This window comes from Aedes aegypti, chromosome 1 (assembly GCF_002204515.2).
Source record: "Aedes aegypti strain LVP_AGWG chromosome 1, AaegL5.0 Primary Assembly, whole genome shotgun sequence".
In the NCBI taxonomy this organism is placed as follows: domain Eukaryota; kingdom Metazoa; phylum Arthropoda; class Insecta; order Diptera; family Culicidae; genus Aedes; species Aedes aegypti.
The window spans coordinates 88,272,252-88,291,973 of NC_035107.1; the positions used below are offsets into that span (position 1 = coordinate 88,272,252).

The 19,722-nt window shown below is 36.9% G+C and overlaps 1 protein-coding gene across 1 annotated transcript in view; it reads right to left on the reverse strand.

The window, feature by feature from the left end:
• LOC5576584 (serine-rich adhesin for platelets) overlaps positions 1 to 18,515 on the reverse strand; it is a 44,184-nt gene extending 25,669 nt beyond the window's left edge. Inside the window, exon 1 of the mRNA XM_001656108.2 lies at positions 17,583 to 18,515. Coding sequence (XP_001656158.2) covers positions 17,583 to 17,975 — 393 coding nt within the window. The 5' untranslated portion in view covers positions 17,976 to 18,515. The remainder of the gene's footprint in view (positions 1 to 17,582) is intronic.
• Between the last annotated feature and the right edge of the window lie 1,207 nt (positions 18,516 to 19,722).

The window sequence follows — 19,722 nt, forward strand, 5'->3', positions numbered from 1 at the left end:
TTTTACTTACAGATTTGCGCAATAAGAAAACCACATGAATCGAGTGTGTAGCCATATTAATTATTGAATGCGCATTTAGTGACTTAAGATAGCCTTGTGTGACAGCCCAGACAACCAAAATGTACGTATAACGAAATCACCTGGAGGCTTTATATGTGCAAAATTTTACTTACAAGATGTCGCGAAAAGGCTTTCTACGTACAAAAGTGGAGGCGATATGCGTGCATATATTATGTGATGAATAATAACATACAATGCGAGTGTATAAATATTCCACCGAACCAACCTGTGGTCTTATGCGACTTAACTTATGATAACTAATGTTGATTTGACAGCTGCTACGGATTGATGCGACTTACTTTGTACGAGTGTACGAGATGAAACAAAATGTATAAATGAACTCAGAAAAGAAGTGTTTTATGCGAGGAAACTCATCAAACTGACGAGTTTATCCACGGTGTTTTGCGAGTTTGATGTAATTAGTATGAATAAACGAGTTGTAACGTGAACTTTTATACGATTTCTGGTTGTCTGGGAGAACAAGAATATCGTAAGATTGAAATAAGAAATTTGGTACTAGAACCCTTACTCTTCAAAATATGGATTCACGGCACCTCTGCTTGTCGCAAGCTCAATTGTATGTTTTTTTACTAACAAGTGAGCCAGCGACAAGCAGGGCGCCGCAAACCCATGGTTTGGGAAGCCCGGGATTAGCATATTCCATTTTATTCATAGTTGAAAACTAGGAAAATCTGTAAGTGGAATCCGATTTTTCTCCTAAACCATACATTATATTCAATGCTGGAAGTAATACATTTTTTACAGCAAGGTAGAATGAACTCCTTTTATTTAAGACACCATGCCCTTATGAAAGAAAGATTGAATCCGCAGATTTTCATCTAACACATTCAGCTTCAGACGTTGCTTCTTCTTTTTTGAAGCATTTATGATGATTGTCGTTCGACCCGAGGTCCGACCGCAACTTAGTTCACTATGGGTTGATCACATATAAGCTAGAAACTTCAAGCCTGGAAATAAAAATCAACGTTCATCAATTTCATCATAGGGATGGTACACAAATGATGTCACGCTAAATTTCGACTTTTTCGACTTTTTCGGAAATTCAAGTTATATATAAAGTTCTGTGAAGGGGCTCAGATAGCCGTAGCGGTAAACGCGCAGCTATTCAGCAAGACCAAGCTGAGGGTCGTGGGTTCGAATCCCACCGGTCGAGGATCTTTTCGGGTTGGAAATTTTCTCGACATCCCAGGGCATAGAGTATTGTCGTACCTGCCACACGATATACACATGCAAAAATGGTCAATTGGCATAGAAAGCTCTCAGTTAATAACTGTGGAAGTGCTCATAAGAACACTAAGCTGAGAAGCAGGCTTTGTCCCAGTTGGAACGTAACGCCAGAAAGAAGAAGATAATGTTCTGTGAAAATTTCATTCTTATCAATCCACAAATAACAGAGATCTAGCTTACCAAAGTTAGTCATTTTGCATGGAAAATCGAAAAAAGTTGCAAATGTTTTGTCCAATACTGTAAGTGAACTTGGTGCCATATATCTCCCATATAACCACAACAAACAACAAGCTTGGAATCAAATTTCGAGTTCAAACATAATATCACTCAAAAAGGGTGAACATAATCTAAGCGATTTATAAAAAGGGTATTATTGAGAATTTATAAATAGGGATATTATTGAGAACAATTGTATATATTCCTTCAACTTTTTTTGTAATATTTTCTACATTATTTCATAAACTTTTTTAAGAATTAACACTAACAATTACTCCAAGAACCAATAGTTCTCTTAGATCATATAAGAACTTCTCTGCGGGTTTCTCAGGAACTCTACTTAGCATTCCTACACGGAGAAAAAATAATTGTCCAGTCAATCATATTTGCTGGTAGATCAATCATATTTCATCTTGAATTCCAGTCAACCAAACATTAAAATTGAATTAACAATAAATATGCCTGGTTTTACTATTTGGTATGATTGGTTGAACTACATAGAATAATTGAATCTACCATCGATATGATTGACTCAATAGTAATATACTATCATAACAATGGTATTATTGTTGATGTTGTGTTGTCAAAAGCGGTACGAATCTTCTTTATCGACATTGCAAAAATGCGACCAAATGTAAATAAAGCTGGGGATCAGGAATACCAACATCTTGGGAGTGAAAGCCCATCAACTTACAACTACTCCAACTTCGCTTGTTGGAATGTTCATGGTAATAATGAGCAGAAAGCTGACTTAGCAATAATTTTACTGAAATATTCATGTGATGGAAGACAGAAACAAAAGCAAAAGCGTTTGGGCAAACCATATTGTCAGTTTAGAAGTACCGAAAATATGCTTGGAAGGATTGTTTCCAGGCATTACAAGTTACAAAGAAACATTCCTCAAGAATTTTATCAAAAGGTCTATTGATAAATTCACCTAAGATTCTTTAAAAAATCACAAAATTTCCAAAAAGTTCATAAAAAATTCATGCAGGAAATTCTTCAGGAATTTCTTCTAATAATACTTCGGATGTTCTATCAGGAAATCCTCCAAGGTTGTGCAACTTTTCCCTGTGTGTCGTTTCCCCGAACGTCAGTTCCTCGAATATCCCGTTTCCTCGAAAAGTTAGGTTCCCCGAAAAGTTTTTGGTGCTCATAATTGTTATTTTTTTTTTTGCATTTCAAGGTGGTGACGGATTTGCACCCTTTTTTATTTTATCGACGGATCTTTCGAGCTTTGCCATCCTCAGCATTTTTGGCAATATGTGATTAGTCGAGAATGATCAAATATCTCCTTCTTTTGATTGCTTATCGTTTTTTCTAGCTCAGAACCCTGTCACTGAAGACTATACCTGCACCTTTTCATTCATTCGGGGAAATGGCTTTCGGAGGAATAACATTCGGGGCAACGACATTCAGGGAAAAGAGGTACAATCGTCCTCCAAGAATGTATCAATGTTTTTCCTAGGAATATCCTAGGTTATAATTTATGAAATCTAATAGGTTATATCATGAGAAATGTCCACTTGATTCTGCAGATCTGTTAATAGTAGTGTCATTAGAGATATTCATATATAAAATGATAATAAAACCAGAAGAAAGCATTGGATGAACCCCTGATACTATCAGGGATGAACCCCTGATAACTATTTTCTCATATATCCTAGGAAGAACTCCTGTTCAAATATTTGGATAGAATTTGAGTAAAAGTATTCTAGGGAAGTTACAAGATTTCTGGATTCCTGCACAAATTTTGGTGCAATATCTCGAGTAAATCATAGCATAACACTACGAAGTACCTAACGTATATGAATTCTTAAGGAACTTTTAAAGTTATCTTCAAAATGGCTCCAGGGAGAATTTCAACATTAAATTCTTGGAAAAGTCTCTGATGGAGCAGGATAATAATCGCTATAAGATTTTTTATGTCCTGTAGTCCTTAGAATAATCCGAGAAGAAACGCTTGGAAAAATCCTTGTGTTCCTGGTGAAATTTCTAAGATAATATTTTAAAACTTCTTTAAACAAGTTACTGGATAAAATCATCAGATTAATTTCTTGAGGAATCCCTGGGCCTTAAGCATTTCTTGGAAATGTTCTCTGTGAAATACCAGATTTGAAGTAAATTCTGTATCATTCCAGATGGGAAATGAAATTTATGAAAGAAAGAATGAAAAATTCAAGAAAATACATTTTTAAAGGGCTTTATGGAGTCATTGAAAGCAAAATTTCGAGAGAGTTATCAGGATCAATTTTTAGTGGAATATCTTTGGAGATTAGAATGCGAAAGAGCAAATACATGATAAAACAGGAAAACTTTTACAAGGAACAAGCAAAATGTTCTCGAAGTGAATCTAAAATTACAATTCTGGAAGCTATGAGTGTACTTTCAAATCAAGTTCAAAGGGAAATGCATGAACAAATTTCCCAAAAAAATTTTGTTTCAAAATTCCAGAAGGTGGCATCTTAGACTAATACTGGGAAGAATTTCTACAAACTTCCCAGATGCACAACTCTTTTTATATTGAAAAAAAAAATGTGAAGATTCAATAGACGATTTCGTGAGTATTTTGAGAAAAAAATTGGTACCGTCGATGGGGGTGACAATGGGTCTAGGGGGTGAGATTGGGTCAAAACGGAAAAATATGTTTTGTGAAATATTTCAGCTAATAACGCTGATATTACTAAAATTAATTATTCATGTCTTAGGGAACATATTATTACACATAATTCATAACAATATACATTTTTAGAAATAGTAGTTTTGTTTACTATATCAATAAACTTGTGTGTTGAAACTAGATAAAATATACAACATTAAATTTCTCCTGTACAAAGTATCACGCATGTACTCTAGCCTCTATCGTTGTATTAGTAGAATGTTGAAAGTCTTTTCATTATACATCACAGGTATTTTCCGGAATCTGTTTGATTTTCCCATAAAAAAAATCATTTTTTTCAGTACGATGTCTAAAACATTGAAAATGGGGGTGAGATTGGGTCAAGCAAGAATGATAGTTAATGAAATTCCATGTCCACTTTTTGACATTTTACGGTGCCAGGTGTTCTCTTTTTTCATTAAGATGTGTTTATTTTTTCTAAATACAGCATCTCTGAAACATCAAACAAGTCTACTTGAGTATTCCGTGCATTGAATAACAATACAACGCATTTTGACAACTTCTCAAACCAGCAGCTGTGTTTCGTGCGCAGCAACATCGTAAATTTTTATCAAAAGGTGTTTTTTTCTAAATTTGATTATTTATCAGTGTTTTCATATTATAGAAACATCTCACGGAAGTACAAAGGAGTTGGATCGCTGAAATACTGGGATTATGACGTCAACTTCTGCCTGAAATTTATTGATCGTGGAATGTCGCACCGAAATTTAACTATTTGCGAAGGTTTAAAATAATCACTGTTTCAGTACACCTTTGGGGAAACTGAAGGGGCTTTATAGCAATGGGGATGAGACTTTGAAGACAATTTGAGGGAAAGAAGAAAATTTATGTAAACTTGACGATAAATGTTGGGTTTACGTATTTTTCTCATAGCTCTTCAATTTTCAGTATAATCTTTCTTTTAAGTGGGTTTATCATACTTGTGAAACATCTTAGATATCTTTTTGTCTTGTTTGCATCTTTTTTTGTCAAAATTTTTCAGTTGTGAATGGTTTTGAAATCATATTCTTAAAAACAAGTTATTTCAATTACAGTGACCCAATGTCACCCCCTCTTTGGGGTGAGATTGGGTCATTTTTCATTCACTTGTGGTGCCGCTGTGAATAAATATTTGTCTTTAATTTTTTGAACAGTTGTTAATGTACCATCAAAGTACATACACACCAAATTTGAAGTTTATTGGAGTTAAATTGCGATAGTTATTCAAAAAATAAATCGCACATATCCCTTTTGGGTAATGAAAATTATCATAACCTAACAACTAAAACGCATTTGACCAAATTTTTTTTTCGGCTACTTCAGGGGTATGCAAATAACCCTGACCTAACAACTAACAACCCATTCGATCTAAAAATTAATACGCCTTACGATTCATTTTTACTATCGGCAATTTTCAGCTTATCGACTTTATCAAGGACAAGATGCACAAAGCATTCCGCCCGGAAACAGTACTCTGATTCGGACAGCACGCACTAATTGTCTTGGAAGGAATACATCAGAAGAGAAAACAATCAAATTTGCAGATCCCTTTTATATTGCCTAAGGTATTTTCAAGGAATGCAAACAATGTTGAGGTGCAAATCGACGAGTAAGATCAAAAATTTTTGCAACATTTATTAAATATTTTTTGAGATGCAACGTGTGTTTAGCCCAGAAGCATTTGAAAATCGGTTTAAAAGAATTGATCAAGGAATTTTAGGTTGTACCTGATTCATCAAACTACTGGTTGATTAATGAGTCGAGAGAATTGACTATTCAAACTTGCATCTTACAATTACATGGGTTTCAAGAAATTTATTCATTACATTTGATAAACCGTGCCGCTGTGCCTTTTCTGAATATATTTGGACTCCGACATTGGGCATTGTAAGAAACCTTGAGAACATATATGGGACTTTTGAGTCAGGGCATTCCTAGCAATGGTTAAACTAATTTCAAATAAAAAAATGGAATAAATCGATGAAGATTTAGAGAAGAAAATCAGCCCAAGATGTAGTCCTGAGCGCATTTTAATAAAATCCTTTATATTTTGAAGCTTATCAAAGATTCTACTCGGATAATTCGTTGCTTTTCTTCTAGAATACTGTTCAAAATAATTCCTTATTGCCTTCTGAAAAAAAACCTTCTTGCTTTCTGAAAAAACTTTGTTAACAGAAATTATTCCAAATATGTTGCAGCACAAGCTCTCTGCCTTCATTACCTTAAACAATGTTCTGGGCAGTTCGAATAAATCGTCCCCTTGATGCTGCAACTAGATAACTCGAAATTTGAAATTTTTGACTTCAATATGCCAAAACATTATTCTTAATTGGACTGCAAAATATCCGCAGTTCATAAGCGTGTGATTCAAAATACACATGTTAAAGTTTAATTCTCAATCATTTTCTCTGCGATTAACCATCACCTTGTAAAACGGTCATATTTTCAAAGTTACATATCCCAAAATTTTGATTTTCGAGTTATCTAGTTGTAGCATTAAGGGGACGAAATAATCATTCAGAATATACTCTGAAAATTGTATGAGGTATGTTCTGAAGTTATATCCCTCGTAAATGTGATGGCAAACCCGTTTTCGCTATCGCTAATTGCTGTCAGCTAAGTACTCCAGCTTAGCTTAGACTGACTACACATATCTAAAATTGCTTTTCCATGATTGGCTGAAGTCAGTGAAGATGCACAAAGAATCAAAAGTTCGCCTGGGTTTGGCCTTAATTTCCTTCAGTGTACATAATTCAGTACCCCTATTAATACAGGGTCAATAACGGCGTCAGATGGGATTGGGGGAAGGAATATTAGTATGATGATTACCCCATAACCCCGAATGACAGCTCCAAAAATGCCACTCTCCCGAATGTAACGCTAAAATTGTAAATTTTTGGAACTCCTCTCCTCGTTCGTAACGCTTTTCTATGAAATGTTTCAAATTTTAGTATGAGCCGTAACGCTTGAGAATACTTCTCCCTCCCCACAAACCACTTTCAACTTGGGCTTCACGAAGTACTGCCCAGCAAAACGCGCAAAACGAATTACTCAATTGCTTCACAAAGCACTCTGTCGAATGCTAAAAACTTCAGCCATAAAAAGCATTCTTCTTAGGAGAATTCAATTATTATATACGGACAAACTTCTTGATGTAAAAATCTCATGATAATAAGCAACCTTAGTTAAAATATTGAACACATTTTTAGAGAAATTTTTGTTGGTCGTATAAGAAAATACATCCAAATTCCAAACCAAAACTAATCAGAGTACTAGAAGTAAAAGTCTATCTAATACAAAACCCACATAAAAGCATACCCATTATTTATCGAAACACATTATTGCCGAAATTCTCCAAACAGCATCCATTCAACCCGATCCTTAATTTGACAGCACTTGAGCATCCAAAACCCCCAACCACGCACTCAAAACACCTGAAGTTCGACAAATGCTTTTTGTTCACCGGAACTAGTTAGCTCAACAACTGAACATCATTCGAAAGAGAGCCGGCAAACCCCGAACCACAAACCGAACCGGCAGCAGCTGTCACCGGAACATACGTTCCCCACATACAAGATGTGTAATTATGCATCTCCATGGCCTTAGTCGTCGTCGTCGTCGTCGGCTCCGTCGCACTGATGTCCAGGTCAACCTATCTCGTGTATCTGTCACCGGTAAGTATGCGATTGCGAAGGTTGGCACGACTTCGCTCGTAGGACCTTATCCAGGAGTCGGAGGAGTTGGGGATACGGTCAGTTTGGTCCGATCACCGCATGCGATTTGTCAGTCAGACCCATCGATACGACGATATAGAACAGAATCCAACAAAACCGAAACCACAATTGAAAGTATCTCCTATATAGAAGCGTAGATGCGGATTATGGCCCGTTCGTCCTGTCGTGAAACCTTGTCCGCCTGTCAGGTCAAACCAGCATTCCAATTTGTTCGTTCACCGTTACCACTAATTAATTGGAATAATTGAAAGCGTACGTATCGGGCACACGTTGCTCTCGATTCTAAGGCGAAATCGTGTCAAGTGGACTAACTGATTTTGCCGAAACGTCTTGGGACATCATCAGACGTACTTAGATACGTGTATTTGTGATGGAGGTTCTTCAATTGAAATTCAAACCAATGGATATCGTTAGAAACTACGTTTTAATTTAATCATCAGCATTGCGAAAGGTTCCGTAAAGGGTCAATGCTGGGAGCGAATAATTGAAACTACCATTTGAACACACGTACCTACTGTAACCCTTTGTCTGTGTTCTGGGATAAATATGATCCCGGAGCATTTTGAAGAGCTGTAATACTTTTATAAATAAATCAATTCGGATTTTTTCTTTAGTGCGTTTCCAGTAACACATCTTACACTGATTTTGGATTTTTTTAACTGAACAAATCAATCAAATGATTGATGCAATGTTCAAAGCCACCACTATGGCTGAAGCAGTCCAAATTGGTGTGAAATTTACTAATAAAATAGTTATTGAATAACGTTTCTCTAATGGATCCAAATATTTTATTTTTCTTTATAGAGGACGAGCCGTACAATTTTCAAGCAGCGAATAACATCCATATAGCAGATATTACTGAAACTTATTTGAAACCTGGATCCAAACTCAAAAGCATTCACCACATATTCCTATCACCGTTCATAGGCGTATAAAGTAAATTTGCTTCAAAATGACTTGCGGAAATTAACTCACAATAAGTCAAAAAAATTTGTCACTGGTGACTAATTTTTTAATATATATTTTGATTTCGCAAAGTTATCACGATTTGAATTTTGGGATCAATTTGAAGCCAAAACAACTTTTCATGACACAGACGGTTAAAATCACATGTGATCCTAGAAAGCACAACCAATCGCTTACGTGCCTACTACGACCGAAGTAACAGTTTCAGCAGCCATGCAAATTACGATTCTGCAATCGCTCACATCGCAGTAGACTGGTTATTGATGTGTTCGACGTGCCCTTTGGCGCCCAACGCGAGCAGAAGCACCACAGATGGCAGCACCGTACTACATACAGATGATGTGTGTACGTGACACATTTGTCACCGTCGTTTCACCCGTACCTTTCTGTAATCGAAACCAATTTGGTCCAATCAGACCACGACGACTGACGACGACGACGATGGATCATTTGCACTAATAAGGATGCAAAATATTGAGATAAATTACACGCAAATATCGCAGTCACAGTCACAGTACGGCAAAAACACATATCAAATGCATGCAGTGTAGGTATTCTTGTTTTGTGATAAGCTGGCAATGCCTCCCGAGCCCCGTTCGGGAGTGACAGTGCAAAACACAATACTGTAAATTGGGCCACCTTTGACAGTTTTTTCGAGAAAAATCTGATTTGTTCTTATTTTGCCTTTAAGATTTTCGATTGCATTGCAAACATTGCATAACGATTCATTTTAAATTAACTTAGAGATTTTATACAACCTACAGTAGAATTTCATTTTTCTGACAGCAAATTAATATCTGATTTTTTTGGAAGTTGTAGATCAAAGTTACCTGCAATATCAAAGACACCCCATTCTACGGTGCTGCATATTATGTGAGTCACGCTCGGTCTGAGGTTAATAAAAATGATTTATGTCCTCCACCGAGCAACGACTGACCGACGCACGGACAGCAGCCAGAAGCAGCTTCCACACCGTGATGCTCTTTGAGGAGAGGTCTTTTGAAGTGCTCACCACCAGAGGGCATCGTCCCAGACACAAAGTGTAACTGCGCTATCCAACATTCACTGCCGCAAAAAAAATTAAATTTAAGTATATTTCCATGCACATATTTGGAGCATAAAAATGAACGTAAATTTCATAGGTCAATCAAATTCAGTGTAACAATACATAAATTTGGTTTAATTTTACACTAGACTTCAGTTTACACTTCATTTTATCATTAATATTTTTTTCTGTGTTTGACCGTCATTTGACGAAACCACTGTCGCTGTCCGTTTTCTCTCTCCCTTTCTGTATCTTTCAGATCCAAACAAAGCTGGAAACGCTGGAAACTAATTTAATCTACCTTTCCGAACCCGTCGGCGATTGGCGGCGGCGGCTTCATTTGCGCTTTTTAGCACTGTCATTCGGCGTGAAATTAGAGTGTGGATTACCGTTTACTGTGCGGTTGCTTCCAGCTGCCGCCTTCCCATTCAAGTAGGTAGGTACCTATTCAATAATGCATCGAGACCGAAGTGGATGCCGGAATGGATTTGACACTTTCTTCTCCGAAACTGTCTTCGAACTGTGTGTAATGTGTAAACGGTACAATTGAGAAATGGGAACATTAATTTTCCACTGAATTATGAAATCGTTCGGAGGATGTCTATTGATCAAAGAAAATCCTGTTACTTGTAAGATGAAATGATTTCAGACAGAAAATGACCATTTGATTTAGCACATGGTGACAGTGATGACAATTTTTACGAATGAGACAATCCTTCTCAGGATTCTAGAAGAACCCTTTTCAGGATTCTAAAAGAATCCTTCTCAGGATTCTGAAAGAATCCTATTCAGGATTCTGAAAGAATCCTATTCAGGATTCTGAAAGAATTCTATTCAGGATTCTGAAAGAATCCTATTCAGGATTATGAAAGAACCGTATTCAGGATTCTGAAAGAATCCTATTCAGGATTCTGAAAGAACCGTATTCAGGATTCTGAAAGAATCCTATTCAGGATTCTGAAAGAATTCTATTCAGGATTCTGAAAGAATCCTATTCAGGATTCTGAAAGAATCCTATTCAGGATTCTGAAAGAATTTTATTTAGGATTCTGAAAGAATCCTATTCAGGGTTCTGAAAGAATCCTACTCAGGATTCTGAAAGAATCCTACTATTTATGTTGCAACATTAGGTTTTTAACACCTTGTTTGTTAGTTTAAGATTATAAGTGACCTTTGTTGTAATTTTTTGTGTTACTTGTTTCAAAAAGATTCGGGTTTTATGCCTATTTCAGTCTTTTACAGCCGTACTTCATTAAGACCTAGGTCAGATGAAGAAATACATATAAATAAATGAATAGGGGGAGATCCCCCAGTACCGGACACTTAAGCCACTAAATTCATAATTCGAAAAATATTGATTTTATGGGCTCGTGTTACCCATTTATGATAAATATTATCATTTTTATAGTGTACAAAAATAAATTTGAAAATATAAATATGAATTTTGACATTGTGTTTTGATGATGTATTTTAGTACCAAATTGATCGATCTTGAAAGGTGGCACCCAATACCGGACACGATCTGGAAATGCCTCGAATTCTGTAAATTTGAACATCATTGAATGTGTACACTATAGAAATAGTTTATAATTACCAATTCAATGCAATTGCAACATTTACAAAAATAATTTGAGTTGTTCTTAGTTTGCAAGATGCCTATCAAAAACCTATTTCATATATGATGAAAAATAGCACATTTTACGATGTTGTTATGAATGTTCATTCTTCTAAATTTTATTACATGTTTAATACCATTGTCGACGGAACCCATCAACAATGAAAGTATTTTGAGACACTGATGCAATAATTACAAAGATATCATATAACAAATCAAGCTGTCCGAAACTGGGGGACAGGAGGTGCTTAACCAAAATTGTAATTTGTCCATATTTACTTCAATTATGGTATAAAATATATTCATACTATCAAATTAGGATTATGTTCGATCATGCTTGCGGGATCCAAAGTATTTTTTTCATATTCAAAATAATTACTAAATAGGCTCAAAATTAAGAAGATACGTCAATTTTTTAAAGATTTTCAAACTTTTCTACTTTTTTAAAAAGGGATGCTTATTTCAAGGATGTGTTATTCTACGCAAACATTAGTCTACATAATAGCTTTCTTTTCTACTAATACACCATCTTGATTGGACCATGATTTCTCAATGTTTCAACTTTGTCCGGTATTGGGTGCTGTCCGGCACTGGGGGATCTCCCCCTATCTGTTTATAGTAATCCTTTCTAAGGTAAACAATAACATTCGAGTTTCACGAGTTGTTGACAGGCGTTATGACTGAATAATTTTTGACGGCTTGAGTGTGTTTGAGTGATTTTGCACGAAAAACTCAAGCATGAGATTTTTGAAGCAGATATCTAATGAGTTTGCTCTCGCTGGAGAGCTCATTGATTGAAATTTGTGTGTGAGTCTGTCAACGCTGCCTTCGATATTTTGTTCTTTCGACGTTTTGGGTTAAACGTTTTGTCTTTCGACGTTTTTTTCCCCCAACCCTCATAGTTCGTGACAAAACTACGAACTCCAAACGTCGAATGCCAAAACATCGTTACTTGGAAGAATGATTCTCTTGCGGAAGAATAAATAATTCACTATGTGCCAAACGTTTTGGCATTTGACGTTTTGTTTTTCAATAGTTTGTCCCTAAGCCCAACGCTGAGCAACCAATATGAGCAGTGACAGGCTCACGCTTGCTCTTCAGCGGTTCACTCTTTGCACTTAGCTTCATTGAAGAGAATATTGTTGCTGGAATATTTGAGGACCACTTATATACAAATAAAATTTAAAAAAAATAAACATATATAACCAATATGTCGAAAATATTAACAAATCATTGTAAAAATAGCTCAGATAAAGTTTTGACTGTTTCGGCCTACTGACCCATTCGACGAAACGTACTCAGTGTTGGTACACTCACTCTCAAATCTCAATCATTCAGTTCTCCCGCGAGAGCCAATTCAGTTGAGATCTGCTTTGCGAAACTCACGCATGACAATTTGATGCAAAATCTATCACTCATGCTCATGCCGTCAAAAATAAGTCAATCAAAAAATCCATTTGAAATCTGTCCAATGTCCAATGTTGTTGATTACATTAGAAAGGTTTATTATATTTTTAGTAGGAAAACGAAGAAAAAATGCTATGCGTGAAAACACAGTGGAAATACAAGCCAATTAATCAAACGCATGAGCCAACTCATGTATGCTGTTTTGGCTGTTAAGTTGCGTGAGTTACAACTCAAGCGTGAACATTTTCAAGCATGAGAAATGAGATTTTGTGATTTTCGCAACGCTGAACGTATTTCGACCTAACGTCATTTCGCTTAATAAACGGACACCAAAAAAATTAAACTTCTTACCGTCCCCAAAACTTTAAACATATTTTGGGGTACTAAAAGGTACATGCTTTCAAAAATGAATGATATCAACCTTTATTTAAACTTTCGAAAGAGTAAATAAAATATTTAAAAAACATACTAACGTTCATTACTAAGAGCAACGTTTGGGTTGTTTAGAGCAACGTTTCGAGAGACATCATGAGTTCTGATTTTTGCCACTAGATAGCATTTAATACATTTTACCACATTCCCGCCAAATTGTCTTTTAGTGCAGAGCTGGTAGCGATCATACAGCAAAATAATAGTGACTTCATAACTACAAACATTAGTCCAAATTGTATGATCGGAAACTAGCCATGGTCCTTATAATTTGGAATATTGACAAATCTTCACATTATGTAAAATTAAAAATGAATCTAACTTTAGTAATTTGAAAAATTCCATAACAAAAAAGAAACGACATTGGAAGCAATTATGCTTCCTGTGGATGATTAGTCCTTTGAAGGAAGCACCACACTAGACAACGGACTAGCATGCATCGCCCAGTGGCACAGTCGGATACGATCCTGACGAAAAGTTTTCCGGACTGAATCGGGAATCGAACCCACACTTCTTGACTGCATGCGACTAAATGCTTGGTAACACTAACCGCATGGCCGCGAAGCCCACAGTTAGCTTCAAACGCATTCAAATAGTATCACCGTACTACAATTGATATGAAACTTCAAGAGACAGATAGGAAATTAGGAAACAGATCGTATTTAGAAGATTTGGTGGATCTGGTACGAACGAAGGCATATGCTGCTGTTTTAAATCTCGGATTCTAATTAGTAGAGAAGAGCTTCTAGAAGTTCACAATTCATCAACTCTGAAGAAATAAATTCGTGAATGAATTTATGGCAAATTTCTTTGCGATTAATGATGAACATATTTGCAAAAAATCATCAAAGCTATTCCATATGCAATAGAGTTTTAAATCGAATTTAAAAAAAATCCAGCATTTTTTAAGGAAGGGTTGATAAATCAGGAAAAAAAACATGGGGAAATCCTTACTAAATTTAGAGATACATTTCTGAACGTTCTTATGGAGTTCTTGACATAATTGCGAACTTTTAAGTAAAGGAGGAAAAATCCCAGTACGGATTTATTTAAAATTGAATCTTTTCTTTCCTAAGCTAGCTCCCAAGCTCAATTTATTTAATGGAATCAGGTGTTATTGCGCCACAGTGAGAAGATGATTTTATGCGTACGACAATAATTAGGATATCACTTAGTACCCAATGTATCCAAAACAATCATATCTCTGTAGACTTTTAATTAACACTTATTTCAAATTGATTTCGTATCAATTGGCCCATATTCTAATTAGTGATCTAATAGAAATAATTTCTAAACAATTTTCTGATGAATTCAATAGATAATTCCACACATAAATTTCAGGCATCATTCTTGAATCAGCTTTGTTGAGCTTCTTTTAAAAGAAATATCAAGGATTTTCACCGATATTCACCGTTAACAGCTTTAGACATTTCAAAATAAATTCACTAAGCAGCTCTGTCCGTAATTTGTTCTGGTTTTCTATCCAACCCCATTCAAGTACCTTTATCATAAAAATCACCCAGTAAACATTACCAGATTGTTTATTACCTATTCGTCCCAAAATCCAACTAATACGTTTCAACCATTCTATCAAAAATATTTGACTTATATTCACCTGAACTCTTGCAGAGAGTTGTCCTGCCGCATATCAAACACGAAAAAAAATTGTATTAGAATACTAAAAACTAGTTTAAGTCCTGCTATATAAGTTTAGGAAGTAAATCCAGGCTATCATTGCTTTATCATCAAATCACTAAAATAGTGACTTTAGTGACCATTTTTCTGCAAAAAGTGACTTCAATGACTTCTTATTTCAAATTGTGACTTTTTAGTGACCAGGTCGAAAATAGTGACCAAGTCACTAACAATTTATTTGGGCTGTCATATAAAGAAGGTCAAACTCTGTATCCATTTTTTTGTTATTAAAATATAAAAAACAACGTGTTAAAAATTCTTATTTTAAATTATTTATGAATCGTGATTTACGGCTATCCGGCCGAGTCAATCGCAAATTATTTGTTATGTTTAGCTTTTCGGTAGTTGTTATGTTAAATGTTGGTTATTTTTTAAATAAAAATACTGGAAAAAAACATTTAAGGCCCATACTAAAAAAAACCACTAAACATTGAATCTAAAAAGATAATTGTTAACTACTAACTCTCCATACATTGCAATATTGTTTTTTTTTTCGACTAAAAACTTTCGTATTCTCACAATCAGACATAAGTGAAGTCATAATCGTCTCAGATTCCAAGGAAGCTCAAATTTTAAGTCCATATAATAAGTTCACTTTGACAAATCAAAAAAATTAAGTAAATGAGAACCGAATTTAGTACTATACCATTTAATTCCACTAGAGTTAGAATTCTTTGACAGATACGCATATTTTAACTTCAACTCTAAGGCTGTCTTTAGTGTTGTGTAGGTACGAGACTTGATAGAATTTTGAGTCATTTTAAAGATAATTGAAATGCTATCTAGCGTAACATCTAAAATATCTGTTTTTCAAACTATTCTCCCCACAAATTAAAAATCACTCATGTAAACTAATGTAACGATTTCGTTTGAAAATTTGACCATAGGCCATTTTTCATACGCAAATAATAAAATGGGAGGCCTGGACTACTATGACTATGTCACTAACTTTGAGTAATCGAAATTAAGAAGGAGACAATCTTTATGCAATTTACTATGTCTGTGTCATTCACGAATTTATGAGCTAATGCATTATACATCAGTCTTCTTTTTACTTCTAAAAGGTCAACACCAAGAAGAGCTACTGTTTTGCACTTAAAACCACATCTGAACATTTTATTTTTCATCACACTTGAGCTGAGAATGTTTATCTCAATACATGGTCACATGGGAGATACAAACTAAAATTTCGAGCTCACTAAACGGATTGTCGAGAATCCAATAGCTGATATGTCGGTTATGGTTTCCTAAATCTCGATCGAACTTCTACCAAAATTGGGGATAATATCTATCGAGTCTCGGCTAAAAATTTTGGATTGAGATCTCGGTTAAATAGTCTCGAATCCTGACCAGAATAGTAAGTACCGAAATTCGGTGTTGAAAACCATTCAAATATAGGCTGTTCGATGCAATCTAACACATAACATGATTTGCTTCACTATAACTTTCATTCACTTCTTCGGTGAATATGTTAAATGAGGACTAAGTATGTGTAACAAAACGAATAAATCGAAATTATTCGTAGTATTATTGACTTCATATAATTAACATTCCGGGTCACCACCATCAGAAGCACCACTCTGATGCTGTGTACGAAAAGCGAGGTTCAGAGTTTATCATCGCTATAATCGCAAATCCACAATCCACCTTAAAGCTTTGAAACCTTTGTCAATCGCCTGAACTCGGCATGTGAACTTAGCAGTTTCAATTTTTAGCAAATATGATTACAAGTCGTCTTCCCATCCCTTGAAAAACAACATGCAATCATAGCGGAGCATCTTCAGACAGACATCTCCGTTCCAGCTCCGAACAACCGACAAGACAACGGCTGTTCACAGACATCAAAAGATGTTTATCTGGGTTTGCCCCTGTCTCCGGCATCGAACAACAACAACATCAACAACTGCAACAAAAGACGAGAGGCAGCCAGCAGAACCCGAAATCGAGTTTCACGGATTACGGATCACACGGAGACGCCGAAATTGGTTTGGGAAAAAATAGCAAAATCATGTAACCCCTCGCCCGGCGTTCATCCTCCTCAGAATCTTCCATCCGAAGCCGTACCGAAGTGCACTTCAAAAATCTAGTTTTCTCACTTCTTGGCATTCTTTCTCGAGGCATCAGCCCCGAAATGCTTACACAACGAAAATCCACCGTCGCCGCCCGGTCCTTATATTGGTATAAATCATCTGTCAAGCAGCCGGATTGCGTTTCACTATACATCTCTCTAATCTCCTTCCCCCGCCCGTGAAGGCCCTTTTGTGTTCCCAGAATCAGGTTCTATCTACCTGATGATGATCATTTTTCATCTTTTGAGTCGTCTGTGGAGGAGACTCCCGTCATCCCAACAATCCGGAATGCAGATTGTTGAGAAGGCCAAAACTGCAATCTGTCGGTAAACGACGTTTTGCCTCGCGCCCCTAATGAATGATCGACAACTCGCTAGAACTGTCGTCGGAAAAACGCCGCTTCGCGTCCCCTTCCATTACTTAATGAGATTATAATTACCTTTCCGAGGCAACCTTCGCGGCACTGTCGAGTGCGGTTCTTCTGGCTGCTGGTATTGTCGCTGGTGCTGTTATCTACCGCCACTTTGGACCGGCGACTACTGCTACTGCTACTACTGCTGCCAGCCAGCATCTTCTCCAGAGACGATGGTGATGACTTGAGCTCTGCCATCGCCGCCGCCGCCGAAGAGCCTTGAAAGATAGCGTGGAACCGTCGGGGCGGTTCCGAACCATCCGCTGATGACATTTTATCGCCACTTGTTGGTGCAGCTTCTGGGCTCGTGAATTGCTGCAAACGATGCGCGGCCGCACTCGCTAGCACTAAGGCTAGCATAAGCAGGACCCGGTTCATGGCTGGAGTTGAGGGCAGCAAGTGGCAGCTCTTTGACGACATCGTGAAGTGGTTGCTTTTTCGTTGAGTTTCGTTTGTAATGTTAGGAACTTTGCGCCGATTTATCACTTTGGGGTATTTGTTGAACTTTGTTGAACCCTGCACTCACTTGTACACTTGTTTCATACTTTTCGCTGTCGTTAACTCAAACATAACCCGGCTCTTCTAAATATTTGGCTTCTACCAGCAGCTTCACTTTATCATATTTTCGAGACACTCGCTTCACTGGCAGGGTACAGCTTCTTCGCATCACACACGGACCACGCACCAATCCTCCAAATAACCCCACGAACGAGTCGCGGTCGTCGTCTTCTCCGTTTTCTCCTCGAGCACTGTTCTCCTCCTCCTTATTATTATTCAGCTTCAACTCATAATTTCTTCTGTTCTCAAACACAACCAGCGGACGCGGCGAGACCAGTCTTCTTCAGTGCAGTACCCGTCGTCGTCTTAGCAGTTGCCGTTCCGTTGAATCGCACCAACTTCGCGAGCTAACAAAAATCCGGACCACTCTCGAGAACCGTTCAAATAGAACTAAACAACCCTCGACGAGTTCGTTGCCAAGTCTACCTCAATAGGCCAGGAGAAGTGGATGAACTTGTCATTCATTTTTCTGTCAAATCTCATACAAAATCTACTTTTTCTTTGACAGAAATTCACTCTAGGTGAACCACTTCCCCTGGCCTATGGCAAGCCCTCTTCAGAGCCGCTGCCTACTCTCATTCTCTTTTCGCCATTGTTCGCTCTCTCCACATCCTCTTTTCCGCTACCATCCGCTCCCGAAAGCACCTACGCCTCGCGCATACAAGCATAATCATCATAATTTCCTTCGATTCATCCTGTCCTTCCCATAGCCAGTGTTGCCACAAGTACAGATTTATCTGGAAAGGTACAGATTTCTTGATAGTTTTTGGTACAGATTCTGTACGGTACAGATTACAGATTTTCACGAAAAAGTACAGAATGGTACAGATTTTTGGAATTGACATTTTTTGTAACAAGATGCGTGAAACTCGAAACTAATTTCCTCAAAACTATTATTGGAGGACACTTTTTTCATAGAATTTTATAATAATTATTTGAAAAGTGCAATTATTTAAATGAAAAATAAGTTAAATTTCCAAATTATTAAGAATTTGAACGAATTCTTTCAAAAATTTATATTGGGTATGGTACAGATTTTGGGTACAGATTTTTAATATCTCTGGTACAGATAGAAAAGATTTTTGAGCCCTCGGTACAGATAGAAATGTGGCAACACTGCCCATAGCTGCTTTTTGTTCGAGTTTACCTTTCCCATTCTTCGGTATTCTTCGCGAGCGCACCCCATGAAACGTTTAGCTCGAATGGACGTTTTCTCTCTCACATAAACGTTCGCCCGCATCGGCGAGCGTTGAATGAGGGAGTCTTGCACCTTAACGCCATTCTCAACTCCACTCTCTCCGCTCTTTGCAATTCCCGCATTCCACTGCATCTTCGCCAAACTGCTCGAATTTTTCAGCTAAAAAATGTTTATAGCTCGCTAATCGAATTTCATTCAACTCTCTCTCCCATTGATATCCCTCCGCCGAACAAAAGTTTGATAAATTTTGACAGCTGTCGCCTTTGTACTCCCATCTCTTGTGTCACATTTTCATAGCAGTAAATTTATTCCCCCCTCCGACGCGTAATTTTAATTACACCCTCAAGCCCGACCGAAGCATAAATGTCACCACTGAGAATGTTTACGTTTCTGGGTGACTCTCCTGGCCCA